At 35.7% G+C, this 20,707-nt stretch overlaps 1 protein-coding gene across 3 annotated transcripts in view; it reads left to right on the top strand.

The window, feature by feature from the left end:
* Nucleotides 1-20,707, top strand: part of ADGRB3 (adhesion G protein-coupled receptor B3) — a 793,577-nt gene that overhangs the window by 731,254 nt on the left and 41,616 nt on the right. For 2 of the 3 annotated variants that reach the window (XM_004270131.3, XM_004270132.3), the window contains 6 exons: nucleotides 5,452-5,602; nucleotides 8,253-8,322; nucleotides 10,651-10,717; nucleotides 13,614-13,699; nucleotides 17,949-18,047; nucleotides 18,374-18,545. In XM_004270131.3, coding sequence (XP_004270179.1) covers nucleotides 5,452-5,602; nucleotides 8,253-8,322; nucleotides 10,651-10,717; nucleotides 13,614-13,699; nucleotides 17,949-18,047; nucleotides 18,374-18,545 — 645 coding nt within the window. The remainder of the gene's footprint in view (nucleotides 1-5,451; nucleotides 5,603-8,252; nucleotides 8,323-10,650; nucleotides 10,718-13,613; nucleotides 13,700-17,948; nucleotides 18,048-18,373; nucleotides 18,546-20,707) is intronic. The other variant, XM_049695237.1, reaches the window with a different exon arrangement.

Here is a 20,707-nt window from a genome sequence, read left to right as displayed (position 1 = left end):
TTAGAATTTGCCAGTAAATTTTTCTGAACCTTCTGTCATTTTTGAAGATTTCTTTTATTACCTTTTACTACCTTTCCATTTTAGCTAAGATTAAATTTTATCTCTCAGGCCAATTTTGATCATTTATGTTTTTCTTAAAGAATGTCCATCTTATGTAGATTTTCAATTATATATATATATATTACCTGCTATTCTTTTATGATACTTTTAATAACATTTTTTATTCCTAATGTTATTTATTTTTCTTTCTCCTCCACCCTTTAAAAAACCACAATAGCCAAAGGTGTAGCTGCTTTATTAGCCTCTTGAATCAGCTTGGGTTTTGTAGATCAATTTGACTCTTTTTAAATTTTTTCATTTGTAATTTCTGCTTTTGTCTTTATAAAACTCCCTCTGATTTCTTTAAGTGGCCCATTTATTTTCATTTTCTCTTGTTTTCTGTCTGTGGCTTTAACTCTCCTGAGTACTGTCATAGTAAAATTGCACAAGTTTTGATACTGATTTTCAGTTCTAAATAGTTTATAATTTGGATTTTAATTTCTCTTTAATTTATTAATTATTTAAAAGTTTTCCCCCCAAGAGGTACAGAATTTTAATTTTGATTTCTAAACTCATTACATTGTAGTTTGTGAAAATGTCCTGTATGTTATCAAACTTCTTAAGTTTATTTTATTCTACTTTCTGTCCTAGCACTAGTTAACTGCTATAAATATTCTATTTGTATTTTAAAGAACTGCACATGTTGTTTCTGATGTATAATATTGCAAAGGAAGAAGATTAATCACTTTTATTGATTGTTATAGTATTCCATATTACTATTTTTCTCCACTTTTCTGTGACTTTCTGAGAGCTATAGGTTTTCTTTCATTGTAAACTTAGTTTGACAGTTTGTCCTTGTAGTTTTCTCAGGTTTTGTTTCATATACTTTGGAAACTTGTGATGAGTTTCATAGAAATGTGTTACTTTGGAAACTTCTTTATGGCCTGCTCCTTTTATCAGTATGAAAAGTCCTTCATCTCTTTTAATGCTCTTTTCAATATTAACATTGTGACATCTGATTTTTTTCTTATTAGCATTTGCTTAATATAGCTCTTTCATCTCTTTATTCTCAGTCTTCCTATGTCATTGTGTTTGAGGTCTCTTATAAACTCATTACTGGATTTATTATTTCTTATGCAGGATAAAAGTTCTTAACGTTTAACTAGTGAATCTAAAGCATTCCCATTTATTGTGATTCCTGTAGTTTGGAATTATTCTTATCCTCATTTAATTTTTCTGTGTATTATATTTTCTAGTTGCCCTTTTGCCTACTTAATTGGACTGATAGATTTTTCTTAGTTCAATTTTTCTACTATTTTACAAATATATTGTTTCCACCATTTTTGGTTACCTTAACATTGTTAACATAAATGTTCAAACATGTCTTTCTAACATCTAGAGTTACTCAGTATCTGAAATATTCCTGCAGACAAAAAAAGAGGCTTCAACATACTTTTAAATTACCCTGCTCCTTTGCAACTTTTATGTCTCACCTTTTAGCCCTCATTGATAGTATTTTGAATTATATATCCAAGTGGCTATATAATAAATATATATTTTTAATTTTTAATAAGCATTTATTAAGACTTAACATATTTTAATATTGATATTCATGAGACTTCTTTTGTCTCATTCCTTTCTTCTGGATTTTTTATTATTATTGGTTTTTATTGTCTAGCAGTTCTTTCAGAGAGAATCTTAAGGTAATAAACTTCAAAGTTCCTTTCCATTCTAAAAAATGTCTTTATTTCTGCCTCTACCTGAATAATAGTTTTGCTGTGTGTAGAATTCTGCAAAGTTATTTTCCCTTAGAATATTGAAGATAGCCTATTGTCTTCTTATATCCTGGGTTGCTCACAAGGAATCTGACGTCAATGTGATTCTTATTCCTTTGGAAGTAATCTTTCTTTTGACTCTGACAGCTTCTAGGATTTTGTCTTTATTCTTGATGTTCACAGATTTCATCACAATAGATCTTGGGGTGTGTGTGTGTGTGTGTGTGTGTGTGTGTGTGTGTGTGTGTGTATCTGTCTTCCAGCTAGAGGATCTTTAATGTTCTGAGAAATTTCCCCATAATATTTCTTTAAAGGCTTCCTCCTCCCTAAATTTTCTCTTTTTTTCTTCCAAAAATACTTTTAAACAGATGTAGGAGCCTCTGTATCATCCATATATCGTACATCTCCTACTTTCCATGTCTTAATCTCTGCTCCTAATGGGTAGCTTTGGGCTTGGTATTCTTCATTCCTCCCTCGTCAGCTCTCTGTTTATCAGGCATTTCTCACAGTACCTAGTCTACCATAGTTTACATATCTTTTCTTTCCAGTTATTTTATGCAACCTTTTCTGTTGTCCCTATGGATTGGCAATGAAAAGTGTACGTGAAGGTTATAGGTATAAACTGTCCTCAGTTTGCCAAGTTAAATACCTTTCCAAGTTTTGTAATATTTATCAACAACAGGGAAGGAGGAGCCGAAGAAGTGGATGATGAGCTTGAAGAGCTAGTGAGTGGCAAGCTGTGAAGACCCAGCTCTGATGGAGTTGAGAGCAGACACACATGGGCTGAGTAAAGACAGGGTGTGAGAGGGTGGAGATCACCACAGAGGGTCCGGTGGCAGGAAGAATTGACCAAGAGACAAGACATGAACGTTGACAGAAAAGGAAAATCAGAGTTTGAGGTTATAAGTGGAAAAGTCCCCAGTACTGTGGGGATCCAAGGATGGGTGATCTCTGTGGGTTCCTGATGTGGGATTTAGGTTCTGTGGAAGAAGAAATCAGAGAATCCTGAGCCCCAGACTTTCCAGAAGAGTGGCCACCTTCTGGAAACTGATGGGACAAATGTGAAAATAACAGACTTTATTTGAAAATCGCTATTTATAAAAGTTGTACTTTAAAAGACAGCTTAGCAAATATAAGACATCTGTAGAAAAATCAGTGTGTGTTTCATGAAGTGCATATCTGAGTATACTGATCCTTCACGTGATAATGAAGCAAAATGTAGCTCCCTCTCTCTCAGCATCATAGGGTTTTGCTGTACCCTTTGTACAAGATTAGTTTTGTAACTTTAGACCTCTTTAGTCCACAGATACACCTTTATTACATTGAGACAGCTTAATTCCATACTTGGAGCACTGTCTAGATGTATATGAATTTCATCTGATCATAGTAGGATGCCACCACCCATAGAAATGGGTCTTACTTCTCTCGTTACTGTATATTTCCCCACACACGTTGTGACCATATTATTGTCCCGAGAGACATGAATTCTCGAAATATAAATGTCAGTAACCCCAAATTATTTGTATTATGTGTATTTCAATTTACATTAGAATTAAAGGGAGTCTCATAAATCCCAAAGTAACAAGCATAATATAGCGAGAGCAAATTAAGTCACTGTAGTGAGACCTTGAGCATTTTACTACTTCTTACAAAATGTCAGTGCCTCTAGCACTTATCATTTAAACATTTCAACATTTTGCATTGTTTCATATAAGCCTGTACTGATAGTTTATAAATCAATAAACACATACAACTGAGAGGAGACGACCAGTTGGAAGGAAATGACAGGTGAATTAGAAAGTGTAACTAGTCCAGGAATTGAATGGAAGGGTTATCTTTGAAATTCAAATCGGGATCAGGGACCACAGATCAAGAAGGAGCAAAGTAATCAGCCTGCAGATGTTTAAACTTCAATGTGGAAAAAAGTCTGTGTCTCAAGTACAGGAGGAATCACAGTTGGTTAAAGCTCCTGCATTATGGCTGAAACAGGAGTAAAGGGATGAGGAAGAAGGTGCTGGAAATCCATGACTTTCTCAGACTGAAAGTTATCAATTTCTTTATGGATTGCTTTTTTTTTTTACTTTTTATTTTATATTAGAGTTGATTAACAATGTTGTGATTATTTCAGGTGTACAGCAAAGTGATTCAGTTATACATATACATGTATCTATTCTTTTTAAAATTATTTTCCCATTTGGGTTGTTACATAATATTGACCAGAGTTCCCTGTGCTCTACAGTAGGTCCTTGTTGGTTATCCATTTTTAATACAGCAGTGTGTACATGTCAGTCCCAAACTCCCATCAGTTTTGTAAGAATAAACTTAAGTACCAAGTAGATTTAAGTACCACATGAAATAAGGAATCCCATGCTGAAAAATGGTAACAGCATTTTTAGTACTACTTAAAAAATGATGATTATACTCATAATCGATTAAGCAGTTGCCATCTGCCTAGCACAGTCCTACTCAGCATCTGTACATTATCCCTCCTCATTAAATCAACCTGGTGAGATAAACATGGTAAAGTTTTTTTATATATGATTAAAAGAACTGAAAAGCGAAATTAACATCTGGTGAATTTCCAAAGAATAAACAAATAATTTGAATAATTTGGGTTAAATTTTTTTAAAGATATTCTGCTATAGTGGATCAGAATGGAGATGGGAGGATGGGGATTGTATTTTTATTTCTTTGTTATGAGTTTTTAGTGATTTTTTTTGTAGCTCTCTCTGTTTTGCTTTTTTTCAATTTTTGGAAACAGCAAGACTGAAACTGACAAAGGAAGAAATTAGTTTGCTTAGTGGGACTGGTTTATAAAGACTGGCATTTTAACAAGATTTACACAAAGAAATTATACCAGTAGTGAAGTAAGTAGCAGCCTTTACCAAAATGAAGCTGCTCATCTTTGCAGATGAGTCACAAGTAACTAATGGTGGCACATTTAAGTGATTAAGTCGCACAAAGAAAAAGATCTCTGAAATCATGGCTGTGTACTGCCAGTGACTTGGTTAGCTTTTCAAAATGATTTGATTAGGATACACATTATAGTGTAATAACACAGAGCAATGTATTAAGTGCTTTGAAATACGTATGCTATTTTTTTCTAGGCTATTAGCCAGACCTCATTTTGTACTTTGCCCTTACACCTTGAATATCACACTTGTATAAAAAAGCATAGTAATTTTTTTCTTTTGAAAGGCTGTGGCGATATAATTTTAACATCAACAGATAATACAACAAAGCATTATTGGTTAAAAAGGAAGGATAAAGAAAGTACCAAAAAGAATTATGCAACATGTCTGTAACTTAAATTAACCCAAAGAAAGGATCATTCCCATAATTATGTTTCAAGAAAAAAATTCAAGTAAAGTATTAATTTAAATCTCCCTAGAGTTTAAATTTACATTCAGGCTTCACCTCATAAAAAACTGAACACACAAGTGGAATTAGGACATTTTTTTCTATCATAGATAATGTACAGCATAAAGACTCCAGGGTCTCTAATTTCTGTAAATAATTACTCTGTCACAAAGCAGAGGTAGATATTTGAAGTAAAAGCAATGGGTTGGAGATTAACAACCTTCTGAAGGACATGTGATGCCCGCATATTAAGTGTGAGTCTTTTCTGTTTCCACAGAGCATCTGTACAACCACCACTGCATTTTTGCACTTTTTCTTCCTGGCTTCATTCTGTTGGGTTTTGACTGAGGCGTGGCAATCATATATGGCTGTAACTGGAAAAATTAGGACGCGGCTTATAAGGAAACGCTTTTTGTGCCTTGGATGGGGTAAGCATATTAATATTCCCTTTCGTGCTCTTGTTAAAATGACCTTGAACACTTCTGTAATGAATGAAGCTGGAGAGTGTGTTTATCCCCAGGCTACTTTGTCTAATTTGATATGAGGAAGTGGAAATATAGGAGGCTGGTCATATTTGAACATTCTTTGAGCGTTTGGAACTTTAAAAAGGAGTGAATATTAGATGACCACGTAGCTGGTCAGTTGATAATCAATAGTGCCCACGTGGTAGGAAATGAGACCTGAGGTATCTACAGACAAGGAATCAAAGTGTTCTCTACTAATAGGTTCTGGAAACACAAAATGTCTTAAGATGTTCAGGGCTCAAAGCATGATGTTCTAGTCATGTACACTAACCATGTACTGTACTCCCCACAAGAAAACTCTGAGGACTCCATTTCAATAGAACTATTCGCGTCACAGGAGAAAGCTGTTCAGACCGTGAGTGAAACCTCATGGCTAGTCTGTGGGGTCCTCAAAGGAAACACAGAATTGCTGATGGGCTGAGGATGAATTAATTCTTCATTAGGAAAAGTTTCTGTCACATTGACTTATGAAATGGACATCTGGAAGACCTATACATTTCAAAGGACCAATTCTAAAGTTTAATTGGAATTAATAAATTGGTTTAATTATAATTAATTAGTTTAATTCACTTAAGAAACTAGTTTTAGGGGAAAAAACAGGATTTTGTCTTATTTGCCTTTGAGTTTCAAAAGACCTGCACTAAAAAACTTGGAGAATTTTGGACCAAATATATAAGAAATGCCTAATGTACCAGAAGACTGGAGAATAGGATGCTAGAGGGACCCTGAAAAATTAGAAATAAGTGGACTTATTACCATACCAGAATAATTCATGCTGGAAAATATAGGACCAAGAACACGAGGATTATCCATCAGTTTTCAGCTAGGGGATGTCATGTCTGCACAGGGAAATGGGAAAACCATTAAGAAGAGATTGGAGAATGTAATGTACTTACAGTTTCTTAAAAGTTTTGTCTGGATTTCATGTTAAAGACCTTCTAAAGTTGAATCAGGAATTGATTAGGTCTAAGAACTACAGTATGCAGGGAAATGAAGACTTTCCTTGAAGCATAAAGAGTAGCAATTTTCAGGAACCTTAGCTACCTTATTTAACATCATTACCAAAGATGATATTGAGGAGAAGGGTGCACAGCTGGTCTCCAGGATGACAGCTAATATTAAACTCCTCTGGGTAGCAAAAAAGCTAAACCAATGGTTCTAGACTGTCAGGAGGTCTGGGAGTGGGCAGAATAGTAGCATATGAGTTTCATGATGGCAAAGGGCAACATAATAATTCAGAAAAATTTTAAATCTAAATTGTATGGAATGAAGATTATTAGCTCTTCAGCTAGCACCCAGAAGAGAATTTTTATCTAACAAACTCGGTCTGGTCAATCAAAAATTTCAACTATATGAAAAAGGAAGAGAAGATGGAGGACAAGAAAGGGGGAGGAAGAGACATTATACATATAATTATATACATACATATATTTACAAATATATGTGTGTACATATATATATGTGTGTATACACATATATATATATACAGAGAGATATATACATATACACATACATATAATATCATATATATGCAGAGAGAGGGAGAGACCAGCATTTGTTTAAAAGAACATGGTGTGTTCCTCAGAGGTGCTCTTTACAGTTCCCATCATTTAAACCTCGTGAAGGAATGTGATATCATTTGAAGATTCCCAGAAGAGAATAAGAAAAAATGATAGGAAGAAAGAAGATGGATGGAGGGGACACAGGAAGATGATGGATTTTTCAACCTGAAAACACAAACATGGTCTTCCTGATAAAAAGGCATGACCGGATAAACCATTAGGTTAGACTGAACTCCATTCGCCAAAAACAGGGAGTTTCCATTGAACTTGAGCAAGGTAAGCATGATTCATAGAAACATAAACCGAAAGATGTCAGGTCGGAATTGGTGCAGGAATGCAGGCACTTGAATGCCAAGAGGGACTAAGTATTGTCCGGAGTGATACCTACCTAGAGGTTCATGAAGAAAAACTGGCATAAATTCCCTGAACTTTGTTCAGGATTGTTAAAGGAGTATGGGCAGGAAGCCTAAAAATCAATTCCTCGAGCCCTTAACCCTGTTCCTACATTCTTGTTATAAGTAAATCATAAAGAAGTAAGTGATTTATTTTTTCTATCTTATTATAAGTACAACTTGATGTGGATCGATATGAGGCCAACTGAATGTTCCATTTCTGTGATACTCCATCACACCAGAACATCCTTTTTTTGCCTTTCTGATTTTATAAATATAAATTTCCTTTATAAGAGTGTAAACCCCTAGGGAAAAAAACAAAAGATATACTAAATCTCTGTTATGAGTTTCCTTTAAACCCATGTCAAATGCGGTGGTAACCTAGCAACATCAGAGAAATGCGCTGACTTAAAAACCCAGCTGGTGTACTCATGTTTTTGTACTTGGAAGAAATTTTGTAATGGAAACATACTTTATGAAGTGATTCATCTGAAGGTAGTTCCTCCGATTTCAGCACTCCAAGTTTGTTCTGGCTTTGCTTGAGCCAGTGTGCACAGTGGTTGTAGCTGAATGTGAAGTGTGACAATGCTTTTCTTGCAGGTTTACCAGCATTAGTGGTGGCCACATCAGTAGGCTTCACCAGGACAAAAGGATATGGCACTGATCACTAGTAAGTCCGTCCACAGTGATAAATCTTGTTTATTATTAAGTAAATCATCAAATATGCTTCATTAGTCTTGGCTGGCACTGCTGATGGCTTGCACTTTATCACTGAGTCATTAACAATGGTATAAGTCATATTACTGAGGAATGATGGAAGTGGCTTAAATGCACAAAAGTTAAACACTAAATGCTGCAGGACTATTCAGAATTCTTGTTTCAGTCTCCCATGTCTTTGTAAGACCAGCGTCCTTAATTTCTAAAATATTTCAATATTTACTTTGCATGTTCAATCTCAGATACCTTTTTTAAAGAACTGGATAAACCTTGAAATGTTTACATTTTAGAATATGATTCCGATCTGAGCTTCTGATTTCACAGATGATAGTATATACTGGTAGCCACCAAATTATGTCACGTTAGTTCAAGTTTTGTTGCTATGTTAGGGTAATGCATATTGAAACCTGTAGGTCAGGAATCAATAGACTCCAAATCAGAAAATTCCTGGGCTGTGGAAGAAATTAGAAGGGAGAAAAAGGGATGTGGCATCAGCCCACCCTAATCAGAGCTGGAATACTTATAACATTCTATGAGAGAATTTATAAGTCAAGGCTAAATTTAATCTTTCAAATGTAAAGCAATGCACTTTCATATTTTACTTCATCTGCTCTTTCAAGTTGAGGAGACAGTAGAGAAATGAGGAAAGAGATGTGCATCTTATTAGAGGCATACGTCTTAAAGGGAGATGTCCTGTTTAACTGTGCTCAGGTTTGAGATAGGGATTGTTGCTAATGAGGCCCTCCGGTGGGTACATCCAACTGGAGAGCGTGCCAAAAGACACCACTTCACCTGCCATCTGAAAGAAACCTCCAAAGAATTGCAAGAACTCATGTCATCAGAGCACTTGCTTTTCTTATGCAATCTACAGTACAGAAAAACTCCCTGGTAGCATATGCTGTAGAGCAGTCCTAGTACAGCACCATTACCTTTAAGCTATTGCTTTTCACAGTAGCATGCCTCTTTTTGAAAGGCACCATGTTGGGGACATGGAAAGAAGTAGGATTACAGATGGCACAGTTCCAACTTTCAAGGAGTGTATGATTAACAATGAATGCAATACGATGAGGAATGTATCAGTTTGAAGGTGAATTTACACAAAAATGCAGTAGAAATTGAGTAACAGTCTCAGAGACACCAAACTGAAGCATTCTATCAGACTAAGGGCTTTTTCTCCAGGTATTTTATTTTTAAAATAGATATTAAATCGTCGACCTCAAAGTGGAAAAGTAGACTTTTATCTATGCACTGTTATGGCCAAGGAGCAATAACTAGATGCAGACTTTGAATCCACACACACACGCACACACGCACACACGCACGCATGCACACACGCATGCACTGATTTACATAGTAACATTCACCTTATTAAGTGTATATAATTCTGTGAGTTTTAACAAATGCGTAAGTCATGTAACCACCACCACAGCCAATATAGAAAAGTTCTTAGAAGAGAGAGAACAGTTATTGTTAATTGTTGATTGTTGGTCACTTTGGAGGCAGTCTGCTGATTCTGAGGACTGAGAAATAATACGGAAAGGGTCAGAGGTCAAAGACAAGTGCATGAAATGGTGGGCATGACTGCATCAAGGGGACCTCTTGACAGCCCTCTCTGCTATGAGAGAATGAGTGTTTTTACCTAAGTGGTTACCATGTCTCTATCAATGCAAACCTGCCTCTCTTGGTGAAGCTAGTAATTGAAACAAACACAGCTGTATTTATTTTTATTCAAAAGCTTATCTTCAGTGATTTTTTTAGTAGTCTAGGAAAAAGTAAAATTAGAAGAAAAAAAAAGCATGCAAAATGTAGATTATCCATTCTTTGCAATGATGGCTTTTAAACCAATGTCTCCCACTATCTCAATGGCCTCAAAGAAGAACAGGTAAATGGCACATATAAGACTCTAAAAACATGCTGTTCTTGCTTCAAAGTATATTTGAAAAATTCCATAATGGATGTAAAGCAGCATTTTACAAAACTTAATCATCACCTTTGTACTGAAAGTCAGTATAAAAACCTCACTGCAAGAGTAATTTGTCTAAAATGTTTTAACTGCCCAACAGTAAGACCTTATAATCAAAGCGTCTTTTCTGTGAGAGGTATATAGTATTTCTTACTCACTAAATGAGCTAATCTTAGCTTTTTTCCACATCTTCTGTGCTATTTTTTTTAAACTACAAACCTTTGAAATATGCCAAAATTCCAAGTTATTTGTATCACACTTTAGTGGTTTAACCCTTATCACTAATTTTTGTTAGTTTTTATCTGATGTTATTTTCAGCTGCTGGCTCTCCCTTGAAGGAGGACTGCTCTACGCTTTTGTGGGACCCGCAGCTGCTGTTGTCCTGGTAAACACCGAAATCAACTTAGTTTGTTTTCTTAGCAAAGGAAGGTTACCTCGTTTCCATTAGAGAGACACTTCCGTATTGTGTAGAAATGTTAAAGTTCAATGAATCTTTGCTTAAATTTGAATGTTAACTGCCATTCAGTCCTTTATTACGCTAAAATATTCTTATTTTGAAGGCTGAAGAATTAAACGTGGGAGTGTGGGATTTCTCTTACAGGAATTTCACATTTGTGACGAAGTTTAAGTTTTGGTAAATTCTTCCTCATTAATGTATAGAATTTCATCATTATTATTTCAACTTCACACTACTCTGTATGAGCTACATAGTTATTAAGATCTCTTAATAATAACTGTGGCTGATACCAAATAGCAACAAGAAAATATATGTTCGTGGGTCAAAGTTTCTTAGCCTCCGTGCTGCAGACATCTTGAGCTGGACATTTCTTTGTTGTGAGGCTGTCCTGTGTGTTTATCAGCACCCCTGACACCTACCTACTAAATACCAATAATACCCTTCAGTTGTTAACAATCAGAAAATGTCTCCAGACATTTCTCAATGTTCTCTGGGGGCAAAAATCTCCCCCCAACCCCGGCCCTGGCCTCAGTTGAGAACCCCTTCCATATGTTATGCATAAGTTTTACAAATTTTTCTTTTCTGAATTAGAAAAGAATTCCTTTACATGTTTGTTTATAGGAACATGAAAATTTCCCACTAATCTGCCTTTCTTTCTCTCTCTCTGAATTTATTGATTACAAATCTTTCTTGCCTAATAAATCTTTGAAAAATGTTAGAGAGTAAAGAAATGATCTGAATGAAATACAAAGATCCATTTCGCTGTACAATTAGATTTCTAATTGAAAAGTTACCCTTTGGTTTCTTGAACAATTCATTCAATAAATTGGAAGCTAGTGATATCTTTCTTAATAACTCTGCGTGACTTTTCTTCCTGTAAAGCCTGTCCTTCCGCCTCTAAATTAAAACAGAGAGCAGGAACTGTTTGTGATTCACAAGAAAAAGAAAATCTAGGCATGAGGGTTAGAAGAGCATAGGGCAAATGAAACTATTGCACACATTTTTGTCTGCTGCATTAAATTTTTATTTAATCAATTGAATTATTGCCCTAGGCTACTAGGTTCACATACCTATAACCCTAAAATGAAGAAACAAAAAGTATGTGTATAATTGAAAGATAAAAGGTCTTTGGAGTGGTGATGAATTCCCTCATGATTAAAGTGTAGAGAAATAGAATCCATGGAATACACTTTCTATTTTTTAGTTCAAATAATAGACGTACAAAGATGAGTAACTCTTTCTCTTGATCAAATGGTATCTTGTAAGGAAGCTATGAAGAGTGACACCTAAGTCCTTACCTCACGGGTGCTTTGGATCTTCCTTACACCAGTCATTCAGCAGATTTCAGCTTTATGTTCCGTCTGCCCAAAGCATGTTGGAGAAGTGGAAGTTTCTTTTTTTATTAACTGGTCGTCCTGCTTCATTTAAAACAGAAGTCTTGTGAACTGCTAGTTTCAGTGTAAAGGCTTCACCATTTGCATTGGGGGTCGCACCAAGATTCTTTTGACCATGGAGGGTGAGGGGCAGGAAGGCAAAAAGGAGAAAATATTTCTCCTTGATTATCTATCTTGGTTCCAGCATTGTACTGGATTCCTTTATCAGGAAGCTCTGGTAGGTTAGAGAACCGGGAGCTCTTAGACTAAAGCTGCTACATATAGACCACAGTGGGGCTTCCCTGTTGGTCCAGTGCTAAAGAATCCACCTTACAATGCAGGGGACGTGGGTTCGATCCCTGGTCAGGGAGCTAAGATTCTACATGCCGCGGGGCAACTAAGCCCGTGTGCCACAACTCCTGAGCTCTCGCACCTCAACAAGAGAGCCCGCGTGCCACAACTACAGAGCCCACGCAACCTGGAGCCTGCGTGCCACAACTAGAGAGAGAAAACCTGCACGCGGCAACGAAAGATTCTGCATGCCTCGTGGAAGATCCCGTAAGATCCTGCATGCCGCAACTAAGACCCGACGCAGCCAAAAATAAATTAAATAAATAAATAAATAATAAATAAATCTTTAAAGAAAAATAGACCACAGCAATCTCTACAGCTTTTTACAATTTGACTTGAGAAAGACAACTATGTGTGATTTCGTTTCAGCTGTATCATGCAAAAGACCTTTTGAGTGGGTGAGAGAGTCTTAGGAAAGGCTGAGAAGGGTTCAATAGAGCACATTGTAAAAATTAGTGTTAGTGTACATCTTAAAGGATGCTGCTGAGGTGAATAGGCTTTCTCCTTTGTCTAGAAAAGCATGGTGCATTAAAATGCTCCCTACCTCATGAGAGAAATAGCTGCACACTGTGCAGAATTGAGGCATTCTGTTCTCCCAGCTGGGAGCAACAACAAATCCTTAGCACCTTTGGATGCCAGGGCTCACCCTAGCCACACACTGCGAGACAAAGTCTTTTGATTCCCAGGCATAGGGTAAAACTCATTAACCAATTTATTTTATTCAAGGATGACTCAGAGAGAAGAATGCCAGCTTGGCATAGTATGGCAATTTAAAAGTTCGGCAGTTGAATGTTAATTTCCCCAGTGTAAGCTGCAAAGCATAGAAATTAAATGTGCTTAATGCACTTTAAAACATTAAGGTCACACACCTTTCCAACTCATGAGAATCCTTTAAGAGACAGACACTAACACCACTGTTAAAGTGTCCCATTTTCCTTTACACACTTGTAAAATATTTGAGAAGTGCTTCCTATCACTACCATTGTGAGTATATAATTCTGCCGAGGTTGTGAATGGATAAAAGTGGGTTTTCAGGAAAAATCAGGGACCCGATCCCCTTCAATATCATTGAAAGGCCAACCTTTGTTTCTATTTGACAGGTCAACATGGTGATTGGCATTTTGGTATTTAATAAACTTGTTTCAAGAGATGGGATCCTAGATAGAAAGCTGAAACACAGAGCCGGGTAAGCTGCAACTGGTGGATTTCGAAGGGTCTTTACCAGTGCGTCCCATACTCCAATCCCAGGTCACCGACTGCATTTGACCGTGCCTTGAATTTTGTTCTTGACAAACTGGTGTGTATGGTAGATTCTGTCATTCAAGTTTCCAATGGGCTATTCCTAAAGAGGTGGGACCAAAATCTGAAAATAATTAAAAAGACCATTAAGAAAATCTGGATTTGTTTGTGCATATTGCCTCTTTGTAAGATAAGATTAAATGTTAAGGCTAGCCTTGAAATTCTTGTCCTTGGGTGTGGGCTTCCAAAGACCTCCTAGTTTTAGTCACAAAGGACAGTAGGGTAGATTGAACATAATTTCAGTATGGGACACAAGAGAATCAGGACAAGCAAACCTTAGGAGGGCAAAATATTACATTTTCTTTGATTCATTGTATATATCAGAAAAAGTCTTCACTTGAAATAATCACTTCTGAAACACTATTCTTATCATATGTATTCATTTTTATGACATGTTCACTATAACTTGCTACAAAGAGTTACTCATAATTGTCACTTGCACATTTTAACCACTTATAAAATTTTGAAAAGCATGTCCTTTAATTTTACTGTCATTGTAATATCACCATATCTAATGACTTAATAACATTTCATAAGCAGGTTGATAGCAGCTTTTTAAGGTTATATTGTTAGCTCATATAAATTTGTAAAAACTTGAATGAAATATTAATGCCTTTGAGTTTCCCTTTGTATCATTTTTTATAAAAAGTTTATAGCTTTCTCCTTTCTGTTTGACTGTACTTTCATTCAAAACTTAACCCTTAATTGTTCTCATTTCTTTAATAATTTATGTATTCTTTAATAGGCATAGTATTTTATCACTGACTGGTGGGAATTTCAAGTCCTTTGTGTATTTATAATCTATGTAATTATTTATAAGACAAGATAGTCCAGGCAGTTTTTTTTCCTAGTAAAAGACTAGGTTTAATGGCTTTCAGTATAAAATTGGATATCATTCATATCAAGCATTAGAACTTGCAGTGATGAATAAAAACATCATTGGAGGTTCCTTTCTGAGGGGGAATCACTTCCTATCTAGAGACTGTCTTCACTTCAGATGAATCTCTAAAGCAACTTGAAATAGGCAGACTTGAACTTGTACAGACACTGAGCATTCTATACCATGTGAACTTGAAACTGTCACACTATTACTCATTAGTCTGACGTATGGTTAGAATTGGAGCAATAGCTACTTCCGTTATTTCTTGCCTAGATTAATCATGTTAGAATAAATTGTTCATATTGGGTACTGGATATAGAAACTCAGTTCTGCCACTAGAGGTGTAGACTTGTATAATTATTGTTTTTAATTGGGGGGTGGAGTGGGTTAGTGGTTAGGATAAAGCTTTAAAATAAAATAGAAATCCACGCTCAGTATTTAGCTCTGCAGTTTCCTAGCTGTGTGTGGGGATAATAACTCTCACCTCATAATAGAGTCTATGAAATACAATGTGTATAAAACTTTCATTAGAATTTCTAGCAAATAGCAAGCACTCACTCAGCAGGTGGTGGCTATTGTTATGATGGGTGAAATGAAGAAACCAAGCTGCACAGCTGGCTTGCAAAGGACCCTGAACTTCTGTCAATCAAGCATCCATCATTCCACCATTCCTGACACCGAAGTCAGAAAAAGAGACGAGATTATCAGAATGAGCTTAATGCTAAGGATTTATTAAACTCAGTCAGAATTTTTTTCTCATTTGATTATTTTATACGTAACATCCAGTTCGATTCACATAGCTCTTTGGAAGAGATAATATAGGTTTAGGAGAAATGACAACATTGTCATATTATGAATTTAGAAATTATCCATTTCAATCTACATAATAATTTTTAAACCTTTATTTCTAAAAATATCATTAGAAGTTACACCTGTTTTACTGGAAAAACTGAGTCAAACAGTTTTTTGTTTGTTTTTTTTTTTCTGGTACAAAGGCCACTGCTGGAGAAATAGGGATGATGTTAGTACAAGTTGTAGAAGCAGAATGCTGCTTACTGTCCAAAGCAGAAAAGGACTATTAACAAATTAATGACTCTAGGCTTAAATATTTTTTCTATAGTAGAAAATCTTATTTTAGCTTAAAGATTGAAATTTGCTCTCTATTCCAAAGTGTGATTGAATGTCTTTTTTTAGAAGATATGAGTATTTGCAGCTAATTTTTAGTTCACAGAAAAGCAGTGGGACCAGTAATAAAGACTTCAGTGAAGAACAAATAATCAGAATTATCTAAAGAAACATTTGGCAGGAAGCTAATTGATTAACTTAACAATTGATCTCCCTAATTGTAAATATTGACCATTTCAGGTTGTTTGTGTGTGTGTGTGTGTGTATATATATAACAAGTGTTTCTTTTGAAACATTATTATTTATTTAGAATCAAATATGGTACCAAGATGTTCCTCCTCCCATTTTATCTACTTCTTCTATCTATTTCCTTTCTTCTTTTTATCATCAATTATTAGAACCTGCCAGGCATATAGTTTATGCTCAGTAAAGATTTATAAAGGAATGAGTGAATGAATATTTAAATAATAGTACAATAGTTTGACAAGTTTTGTAATACCCAAACTAGATTAACTTTTTCTGACACATAAGTGTATTTACCAAGGGGGAATTTATTGCAAATATCAACACATCTTACATAAAATGATAGTTGGAAAGAATGAAAACAAGATACAATGACATGTGTCTTTTTAGAACATCTCAAGTAAAATATTTTAGTTTCTCTTTTTTTTTCTGCAACAGAACTTTCTCATCTACTATTTTAAAGTATATATTGTGGAGACCACTTGTCTAGGCATTCTCCTGAGAGCAGTTTCACACACACACCGGCCATTGGGGCATTCATGAACCAAACTGGGTAGACTCTTATTACTTCTTATTTGGAAAAGTCTGGACACCTGTGTCTAGTACATATGCCCTGGGTTGAAACAGTAAAGTGAACGGTTTAGAATCATATTCTCCACCCCCATATCTAACTCTGAGAGCTTTGATTTTTCTCACGGGATCTACAGGTCAATTTACTTAATAGCTTTCAGATTTATCGTCTCATCCAAGTGCAATTCAACAGTGAAGGCACGTCTTTGAAAGAAACCAGACTTTCTGAATTAGGAGCCCCTTATGACTTTCTCTGTTCTGCCATTTTTATTTTACACATAGTAATACAGGCCCACCACAATATTATTTTTTTGAAAAACCTACTGGGCAAACCTATATTTTAGACATAAACATCACATGGGAATGGACAAGAGACCACAGAAAATTATTTTAAAGTGTTTTGAAATTTGATTCAAGTAATTCTTTTTGGTTTTTCCTAAAACTATAGGGTTCTAAAAACGAGTCATTTTCAAAGGACTTTTTTCTAAAGAAAAATGTGTCAAGTTTTTCTACGTAGTGTGACTTTGCTTCTATGAGATAATAGATTGAATCTGAATTTACCTGCAATATCCTCTAGACTTGAATAGACCATTTAAAAGCTATTGGAGTCTATGACAAAATGTGCAGAAAGAATATTTTGAACTTGGTGATTATGTTAAATGTGTTTTATTAAAGCAGAAAACTATCACTCTTTTTATTATCAACTAATATTTCATCAAATTTCATCAGCCCCTATATTCAGATCATCCTAAAATATAGACAGTACATTGATGCTATAAGAAATTTCCAAATATGAATATGTTGAGATAAAAGCTACATCTTCCACAAATGACTAAAAGCCTAAAATATATATCTCCCTATATTGGACTTCTGAGATACATGTGTACATTTCAGAAGGTTTTAATTGATATTATGTGTCTTCTGTAAGTGACATTGAAAATATTTGAAGCTAGGAATCCTTACCTATTTGATTATCGAGGGTCTGAATAAAGGGTTTTCACTGTATGTCTACACAAACACATGCTTTTGTTTAACTCAGTGTATTGGGCAACTTTGATCTGTAGACACAAGGGCCATTTATGGTGTAAATTATGGAAATATGCTTCTCATGTAACAAAGGCCCATATTATTAAGCGGTGAATGTTACAAAAATAATGTGTAGTGTAAATGCATCTTTAACACGACAGAGAGCATTCTTCTTTGATAAATATACTTTTCTGCATGAAATCGTATTTAAAAGCTAACTTGCAGTGGCAACTTTTTTTTTGGTGACAATTCAATATTTTGTTCTTTTTGTGGGTGTTCTGTTTGTTTGCAGTCAGATGAGTGAGCCTCATAGCGGTTTGACGCTCAAATGTGCCAAGTGTGGAGTAGTTTCAACAACAGCTTTGTCAGCCACCACCGCCAGTAACGCCATGTTAGTCCCAATCATTTACATCTTCTTGTGACAAATCTTTTACCGTGCATGTGAGAAAATGCTACGATGGAAAAAAAAAAATCATGTTTGCTAATATTAGAGCTAAGAGCATACTTAAATATTTATAGTTTGCAACGGCTTTTGTAACGATTGTGGGATTGTTTATCAAAAAATAAATAAAACTATCAAATGTTATCTGCTTTGTGGTTTCCAAGTTAATGTCTTGGTGCCACCTACAAGAATGCTTTGTTGAACTGGGGTTTGGTTATCGCCTGGGGCATACGTATGTGCAGCTACGTAATGTCGCTTCCTCTGTGTTCCAACAGGGCATCTCTTTGGAGCTCCTGTGTGGTGTTGCCCCTTCTGGCTCTGACGTGGATGTCTGCAGTTCTGGCCATGACAGACAAACGCTCCATCTTGTTTCAAATACTTTTTGCTGTGTTTGATTCATTGCAAGGCTTTGTGATTGTCATGGTCCACTGCATTCTCCGGAGAGAGGTGAGAAAGATCATTCTGCAAGAGAGAAGAATGACACCTAGAAGAGTATTTTCCATGTTAACAAATAGGATCTTTTCTTTTAATAACTTGATCTTCAGGTTAAAGCTGGTCTCCTCTAAAGACAATCGTTTGGGAGTCAACGCTAAAGAGAAATGAAAAGGCAAAGGCAAAGTTCAAGGGGGCTCCTTGGACTCTGAAAGTGACAGATTAAAACAGATGGGGTGATGCAAGGAAAAACGCAACCAGAGGTGCCAAGAGCCAGGGACAGTGGGTTCAAGAGAGGCTATGATGCAATCATAGGTGTAGATAAGAGCATGGGCGGCGTACCTAAAACGTAATTGCGATGGTATTTCTTAAACCTGTTCCTTAACTCATGCTTCTACACACAGCATAACCTCATTCCTCATACTTGACAGACTTTGTTTTAGAAAGAAAATGTTGAAGATGAACGAGGGGTTCTTTTGTCTCTGTACTAAGGTGCGGTTAAGATTACTCAAAGGGGATGATTTTGATATGGATGTCAATGCTCAGAAAATACAAAATATGGACACAGTGGAGCATGATTGGGCAGTAATTGTCCCCAAGGACTGTAGGTCTGTAATCACAGTGCTTCTCCAGGTCCTGGTGAGGTTTGTTGGCAGCAGTGAAGGAAAGAAGTCATCCTTCATGAGACACTAACCTGCACCAAATCCATCAAGATCAGTGATGGAGTTCAGACTTGAGTTGTTTAGGGATAAAATATTGTTTTCCAACTGGTGCAACAATTATTCCGAGTGCTTGCAAGCACCAATACGGTGTTTACAAGGTTTAGGAATCATTTGAGCATTTACTCTGGGGACGGTGGTGACTAAAACACAGAGTGACACAGTGCCATGCTAGTAATTTTGAGAAGATGGTCTCCACTGTCATTTCACATTATCTAGCTTGTTTGAGAACTTTATTGTGATGGGCACATTGCAAAAAGACACATGCGCATCTGAGTACACATTCTATAGCTTTCACATTGATGAGTGATGGTAAGCAAAGGTTTTTACCTCATTTACCAGATGAGGAGAACAGTATTTCTGAGCTACTTTAGTATAATACAGATGTCAGCAATAAACCCACACGTGTATTCCAAGAACATCGTATGATGAGAAACAATGAAAACAGAAGAATGATTTCACATTGCAAGGGGAAGGGGGGATTTCATCACTTAAAAAATCTGATCTAGGTCTTTGTTACCAAGACATCACAAATTTCTACCTAGAATATCAGCACTAAAAATCTTCCAAGTGTTGATTTTTTTATAGACCAAAGTTGCTTAAAAGTTAAAAAAGAAATTGAGCTATGTTCTTCTCTGACCGTAACTATCCCGAGAGTCTTCTGTGTTAATGTTATGTCTAATATGTTAATGTTATCTCTAATATGTTTATGTAACAAAATTGTTCAAAGTGTGTAGACACATGGTACATTTTTGATGGACGATTAAGGATGAATAGCGTGGGCTGTAAGCAAGATCCATGATTTATCTGCATGAGATTTTCAGAAGATATTAATACTTTAGGTGTTAAAGAGGAAAAAAATAGCCCAACTCTAAATAAGCCTCTCTTTTTCTTCAGAAATAAGCTCTCTAAAAAGCCTTGGGCTATGATCAAAATATTCAGGTTTTAAAGTGACAGATATTTTGTTGGCTGATTAGCAAAGTTGTGCTGCTTACATGAAGAAAAATATTTGGCACAAAATTTCAATTCCATCAGAACTTTCCCATACTTGCTAATTGGACCAATAATTATCAAAAACATGATTTAAGGGTAATTAAATCATATAGTAAGTGCTTCTGTTAAATAGGTGTCTGTAAATCTATATTTTCTGTATTTATTGGGAATAAGACTATGGATATTGGCCCTGTTATTATTGCATTTTCAATGATTAGTTCAAATTGAATAATTTTATAGTTGATAAATCAATAGCAGAGTGTCATGTCTCTCATTCCAACACTGAAATGGAAACTTGCATATCTAGTATTTTTTCATTGACCCTTAAAAATACCCTGTAACAGTGCTATAAATACACAGAGCAGATTTCAGTTATAGGCAAGTCTCTCAGAATTCCTCAGTGGCAATTGTTACCGAAAAACCAAAAGAACCCTGTTTAAATTTTGCAAATCCCAAAGACCACAT

The sequence above is a fragment of the Orcinus orca genome, chromosome 12 (genome assembly GCF_937001465.1).
Source record: "Orcinus orca chromosome 12, mOrcOrc1.1, whole genome shotgun sequence".
Classification (NCBI taxonomy): domain Eukaryota; kingdom Metazoa; phylum Chordata; class Mammalia; order Artiodactyla; family Delphinidae; genus Orcinus; species Orcinus orca.
This window is presented reverse-complemented; position numbering and strand designations above follow the sequence as displayed.